The sequence below is a fragment of the Mus caroli genome, unplaced genomic scaffold (genome assembly GCF_978045245.1).
Source record: "Mus caroli unplaced genomic scaffold, Mus_caroli_1 scaffold_15, whole genome shotgun sequence".
In the NCBI taxonomy this organism is placed as follows: domain Eukaryota; kingdom Metazoa; phylum Chordata; class Mammalia; order Rodentia; family Muridae; genus Mus; species Mus caroli.
Window position 1 is genome coordinate 93969361 of NW_028227270.1, and position 7202 is coordinate 93976562.

At 33.4% G+C, this 7202-nt stretch overlaps 1 protein-coding gene across 2 annotated transcripts; it reads right to left on the reverse strand.

The window, feature by feature from the left end:
- Positions 1-455: 455 nt before the first annotated feature.
- LOC110288311 (prolactin-3D1-like) lies at positions 456-6228 on the reverse strand. 2 transcript variants are annotated; one of them, XM_085830776.1, is made up of 5 exons: positions 6198-6228; positions 5491-5645; positions 3929-4036; positions 1938-2117; positions 456-653 (listed from the first exon to the last, which is right to left on the reverse strand). In XM_085830776.1, the coding sequence occupies exons 1-5, from the start codon at positions 6226-6228 to the stop codon at positions 456-458; spliced, it is 672 nt and encodes a 223-aa protein (XP_085686902.1). The 2 variants fall into 2 exon arrangements, with proteins under 2 accessions (XP_085686902.1, XP_085686901.1); XM_085830775.1 differs by having other exon boundaries at positions 5491-5648.
- Positions 6229-7202: the final 974 nt, after the last annotated feature.

Consider the following 7202-nt stretch of genomic DNA (forward strand, 5'->3'; position numbering starts at 1 on the left):
TTGTCCCGTGTATATTGTGGAATATTTAAATTGATTGTAGTTAGGAATTGTACAATAGTATTGAACTTATTTGTTATTAGACTAAAAATTTGCTCACAAAATGTTTTTTAAGTAAACTACCTCAGATATATCTATCTTCTTGATATAACAGAGCTGATGAATAGTGACAATCTCTTTCTTTGGTTTTGTTAATTTGTCGACCTCCATTCACTGAGATCTACAATAGCTTATGTGACTGTCAACCTTGAGAATGTTACATGCAACACATCACCAAAGCCTGGATCCAAATGATATTAAAGGGACACAAGACACTTCAAATTTCACATTGAATCTAAGAAATTGTATTTTATTTTATGACAATAATTCCATTATAGCTCTGCATAACCAAGGAAGGGAAAGCATTACAAGTCTGTTTCAACAAAGACCATGTGGGCAGGGCTTCGCTGGGTGGGCACTCAACATTCGTTCTGAAAGACAACTCGGCACCTCAAGACTTTGATGTAGCTGTCTATCTTATGGATGTCCCTTTTAATGCAGCGGCAGAGGTTATAAACGGCAAAAAGATGAGAGTCTTCATTAGGTGACTGCAGTTCTTCGAGTCCAGACCAGGCAGGGTAGTCAAATTTTTCATTTTCTTCAATGTTAGCCTGAGTCTAAACATCAAATGGAATGGTATTATTGACATTATCTCCTCTCTCTCTCTCTCTCTCTCTCTCTCTCTCTCTCTCTCTCTCTCTCTCTCTCTCTCTCTCTCTCTCTCTCTCGTGTGTGTGTGTGTGTGTGTGTTTGTGCATGTGTGCATAGTTCATTTTTTGTAGTATTAAATCACACGATTTAGATGTCAGCACTCAATTTTGGGTAAATTGTCACCTTGGCTTCTCCCTTGACTTTTGAGACAGATACTCTTACTCTTACCAGGATCTAAGCTCCAGTCTGCTTCAATCTGACTCCCTTGTCTGAGTGTTATAAAGTGAAAACAGCACATCACTCTTCTGAGATAAAAATATGGAAATGGCAAGTCCTTACACATTCCAAAAAGGCATCAGACATGAGACATCTCCCAGTGCATATTTCTTTTAAATTTTAAATAATATTAACAAGAAAATAGAGGTCTTTAAGTTTTTGTTGAAAACTATGGAATTTAATATAAAGGACTTAAACACCAAAATAGAACTTGGAGACAGGCATATATACTTTCTGATATGACACTGATCTCATGCAAGGTATATCTTTATACATGTAAACAGATGGTGCTCATGCAAGGTGCTCTTTGGTTAATATCTATCTATCGCCCTGTCAGTCTGTCCGTCCGTCTGTCTGTCTGTCTGTCTGTCTCTTCCTCTATCTCTCTACCTTCTGACTGACTCTTGTAAAATTCCACATTCAATTACACACACACACACACACACACACACATATATATATATATATATACATACATACATATATATATAATTGTATAAGTATGTGTGTGTGAGTGTGTGTGTGTTTGTGTGTGTGTCTGTGTGTGAGTGTCTGTGTGTGTGTGTGTGTGTGTGTGTGTGTGTGTGTGTGTGTGTGTGTGTGTGCGTGAGCCCTTTATACTATATTAGTTTTGGTAGAGTGTCCTGATGGTTTTCTTCTTCTCAGATACATCTATCCTACATTTTGTGTAGTTTAGTGAAACTTTCTATATGAAAAGTATATTTCACTTAATGTGTTAATGTATAAGCAATACAGAAAATGATTGTCATACTGAATTGTGCAAGAGTGCCCACCCCATCTAGGAAAAAAACTTTCCAAATTAATCTGAGGCACAGCAGTTCTGTGGAAATTAATGTTCTGTGGACTTCTTATTAGATATCCTTGGATTTGAGCATTTCAAAATTCTTTTTGCATTATACTATTTACCATTTGCGTACCTAGCATCAACAAAGACATTCAGAGAAACAACTCACCCTGTTGTATATTGTCTGAAGTCCCTCCAGAATTATAAGGTTTCTGTCCTTAATGTCAGCAGCTTTTTTCCCCATACTATCAGAAGCTCCTGGAAGAGCAGCCAGTGCAGACACCAAGTGTTTCAGAGGTTCTTTCCAGGAAATTGAAACATTGATCATTGCTTTCAGAAGGTCTTCAGTCTAAGAAAACATCATTGAATATCACATTAAACAAGGTGGCATAGAACTGAATAGTTAGACACCTGTGGTTTTTTTTCAAAAAGGAGGCAAACAGCAGTATAATTTTATTAATAATACTGTGTTAATGGTTTCATACTTTACAGATATTTTATGCCATATAAATGTTGTGTAAATGAATATTTTCAGCTCCCGAATTCCACTTTGATAAATAAAACTAAGTAGGTTTTAATAATTCTTTTAAAATGATAATTTGTGTTTCTGTTCATTATATTATGTGTCATAATTACACCCCTTCTCTTAGATTTCTTACCTATCTATGAGAAAAAAAGGTCTATAGGGCTTAGTAGGTGTCCAGAAACATATCTCTCTTAACATAGATGGTAACACTTTCAGAAGCTAGTGGCTCAAATAATTTCTACACTAGTCAGCCAAATTGGTTTCTCATATTCTTGAGACTTCTATATAGAATATGAACATGTAATTACTGAAGAAAAATAGTTTTCAAAATTTTATTTTTCAGGTATCTGCCTGATTCCCACCCTTCGGCTCTAGAGAAGTTATTTATGTATTGACAGGAGCAGAAGAAAAACTATTACAGAGATTCATTTAATTACAGGTATCAGTAGAAATCAGAATGGAATTTTGACCAAAGAAGTGTTAATGCAGTTCCAGGCTAATACAAAATAAAATAATTTTTGTTAGATTTTGCTATGAGGAGTACTTGAGATTTCAAAAATAAAGACAAGTGTGAAATGCAGTCAGAATTTCTAAAAATGTTTACATTTATGTAGGAAATGGACAAGCCAGTGCTGATAGCATACATGATTTTAGAAGAACTTTACCATAATGATTAAGAGTGATTGCATGATATAAAAGAAATTTAAGTTAAATTTTTACTTGGCAAGCAAGAGAAATTAATTTTTGAGACTCCATTTATCGTCTCAAAAAATCAGAAATTGTTTGTTATCATTAAATGTTTTTGTCAACAACATGCTATATGTATTGTCTAGAAAAGTAAGTTTTTACAAAAGTTTTCCTCCATTTATATTTATTTTATTTTTCTTTATTCAGTAAATTTATTTATGAGAGTATATTGTTTATGTTATTTGCTTTATTAATATAAGTATGACTAGAGAATAGATTTTGTGTGTGAGGTAAATCTACATATTAGTTTTATGCAAATCAAACTCTAATATTTATGATAGGTACTCAAAGGGAAGAAATTGTAGCACATATACATTAGATCTTCTTCATAGTTATGAAGACCTCATCAAAATGGAAGTCATCCTGAGGAGCATGAAACGGCCTACAGAGGAGTCTCTTAGAAAGCTGATTTTCAGTTAAGATACAAGCAAAGGTAGACCAGTCAGGAAAGACTGTACAATGAAGAAACAGAAGTATGTCATGGATAGTTTAGAAATTTAGGAAGAACATTCACAAGTGCTGCCAGCAGAAGATCCTTTAGCGTCATACCACAAATACATCTGGATTTGTATTTACCCTATATGTATATAAATATATTCAAGAATGAGTTTCCAAATGATGGAAGAACTTCCCAGGTGACAAACAAAAGGTTATGGTGAAACTGCTTCTATCTAGAGAGTTAGAACTAGCAAAAAATGCGAATTGGCAGTCATCTAAGTTAGTGCTAATGTTATCAACTATATGATGTCATTATTCTCTGACATTTTCACCTTTATCTATTAATTCTGAGATTACCACACCTCTATGGGCTTAATAATCATATATATAAAATCTAGCCCACATGTAACATTATTTGTTTGACAAAACAAAACAGGTAAGAAACCTACTTTAATTTCGTGGACTTCCTCTCGATTCTCTGGAGTATGGATGGAAGCAGTATGACACAGGGGAAGTATTCTGTCTGTTATCCAAGTTTTATCGAAAAAATTCAAATCCTGGAAGATTTTAAACGTTTTGATTCATTTGAGGTTTCATAATTGAATGAAAACTTACATGTTCATAAGAACATTACATTTGAAAAACAACACATTTTTATATTTAAGAATCTTACAATATTTGAAACAGTGGATTAATGGAAATATAATAAGCCTACCTTTTACTTCTCATACATTTGCAAGCTAATTTTCTATTGTCCCCATCTTTTCCCCTCATTACTGTTCTTTTTTATTGTCCTTGCTAATATTATTTGCAAAGAAAAAACAATATGCCCCCAAATGCCTGATTAATATATTTTTAAGTATTATGTCTCCTAGGATTTGGCTAAGGGTCATAGAATTATTATTTTTATGCAGTTTTATACATATCTTATTTTTATTGGTTAAAAATTGACATGCCTTTTAAAGTAGGGATTGTGACTTTATAAATTTGCTCTCAAATATTACCAAGGGTTTCCTTCATACAAAGGTTGTAAAAAATGTGCAATGCATTACTGTTGATACTGTCAACAATTAACTATTAAATTCTGGGCATGTTTTAAGGAAATATTCAGCTGTGAGTAACATAAGAATTCACAAAAATACTTAATAATTCTATATTAATGATATAAAGAATATACTTGCATAAGGTATTTATTCGGAAAATACAAAATTAATTAATAAATAAAGGATTATTAAAAAATATACTGCTGAAAGATTAGGAGAAAAGAATGAAGGATATAGGAAAAACAAGTGAAGGAAACTAACAATGAAAATGTATATTCTCTCTAAATGTAGGGGTATATAATCCATATACTCAATTTTCAATGGAAATTGTCTCTATTGTTTCCTCACTGGCATACCCTGAACCTGTGAGTTATATCCCTGAAGAAAAGATAATGTATGTTGTTTCTAAATCATCTCTTCAATTGCACCTAGACACTTTCCTGAAAATGATAAACCATAATTTTTAGACTTTGTGAACTTAAAAAGAGACATTGAGGTTTTTTTTTGCTTTTCACTTTTTGTCTTGGTTTCAATTTTATTTAGTATTATACTTTTCATATAAGTATCTCATCGTTTTGACTTTTACTTAATTTATTCTTTCCATATTACTAACTTTAAGTGCAATTCTCCTGTACTATGTATCTTCAGATCAGTAAGTATAAAATGGTCATGAAGACAGAACCCATGGGTAAATTACCAGGAAATCAATGTTCCTGTGACAAAGTTCAAAACAAGTTATTATTTTTAAAGTTATAGAAAAATTTAAAATGTCATTTAATTCTTTACAATTGTTTTGATATTTTAATGAAACTTCATATTCTGCCCATTCCACATTTTGGTCTATGAATTCATTACCTATAACAAGTGAATTATTTGGTACTATATACATAAAACATTCCAATTTTATTAGTGTTTAGTTAGTTGAAGGCCCCTTTAGATAAGAATACAGAGGCAAGGGCATTACTTACAAATTCCCTATACACATCTGCAGTCAAGATAAATGTTTTATGAGACAGTTCAGCCAAACGAGTATACAGGTCTTCAGTGGGCACCATGGCAGTTGGTTTGGAGGACACATTCTCCCAAAGGAGTAGACTTGACACCAGCAGCAACAATTGCATTCCTGCTGTCAGAGAAACAAACTGAAATAATCTATGCATATGTGGTTACAACAGATGGATTTTCTTAGGATGCTGTCTTTTCTGAGGGTCCTCAGCCATTATATTTGGTTTGCTATTGCTTATAACTCAGAAAATACAGGAAAATGGTGACATTTCTCGATTACAGAAATGAAAATGTAGGAGACATCTCACAGTGTGCATTTGTTCCAAAGTAGCTCTTCATGTAGTTTGTAAACACATGGAGCTTTGAGTAAGCATGAAACAGAAACCTCAGATAATTATCTGAGACTGTTTTACTACATTCAAATCTCCACCATTAACCAGAAACACTGTAAAATGTTTCTTTCAATACACGAATTAATTGTTACTGTAATCAATAGGTCTAAATACAAATATTTAAGAGGCACTTTGACAAAACAGAAAACAAAACAAAGAAAGAAAGAAACAAACAAAAACCGCATCACATCCAAAAGTAAATCCACACTCCAAACACATCTTGAATATGTCCGCAATATTAAGGTTAACTGAGAGGTACATGATGAATGGCAACCTACCTGAGCCTGAAAGAGTCAAAGTCAGCTGCATTTCTGAGAAGATCCACCACAATGTAGGCTCCAAGTCAGGAAATCTGCTTCACCTGAGTGTTGGCTTCATTCAACTTTCTACCTCCTATATATACTACCAGAATATACCCAAACCCAAGGAGAGCTCAGGGCCAGATTTAGTCATTGTCTATTGATAAGCAACATTCTTCCTTGAGGATTATTAGTATCCTCTTTACATTTAACACAATGTATGCATCAATATTTGTCATACTGCATATCCCCCATGTGATCTGGAGAGGTCAAGTCATTCTCCAAATCAGAAAGATCATCTGGACTGATCAATTACTCACTTTATGGCCAGCAGGAGAAAAGACTTTTCCTCCTATACATCACCTTAATTCAAGATCTTATGTCTGCCATGTCTTCTGCAAAGTTTCATACTGTTTTTAGTTATAATCAATGTTGTCAATAATTATATGAATATTTGTCCTCTCTATAGCTCTAACAGACAATTTTTCTAGACTGTTTTACTAAACACAAATCTCATCCATTAACCAGAAACACTGTAAAATGTTTCTCTCAATAAATGAGGTAAAAGGCCTCAACAGATACAAAAATATTAAAATAAACCAATGAGTCCTATCAGGTCACCACAGACTAAGACTGATTTTGATTAAGAACATAAATAATAGAAATGCCTCATACAGATGGAAGCTGAACAACACTCTACTCAATGATAAGTTGGTCAAAGAAGAAATAAGAAAAAAAAAGTGAAGACTTTTTTAGAGTTTAATGAAAATGAAGCCACAACACACCCAAACTTATGGGACACAATGAAAGTAGTCCTTAGAGGAAAACTCATAGCTATAATTGCCCCCAAAAAGACAGTGGAGAGAGCATACACTAGCAGCTTGACAGCACATCTGAAAGCTCTAGAACAAAAGGAAGCAAGTTCACCCAAGAGGAATAAATGGCAGGAAATAATAAAACTCAGGGCTGAAATCAACCAAGTAG

Coding starts and splice junctions, on each gene's coding strand:
- LOC110288311 (XM_085830775.1), bottom strand. CDS start 6,228: ATGCAGCTGACTTTGACTCTTTCAGGCTCAG. Junction 5,649..6,197: donor TTTGACTCTTTCAGGCTCAG/GTAGGTTGCCAT, acceptor TTTCTCTGACAG/CAGGAATGCAATTGTTGCTG. Junction 2,118..3,928: donor AGGAAGTCCACGAAATTAAA/GTAGGTTTCTTA, acceptor ATGTTTTCTTAG/ACTGAAGACCTTCTGAAAGC.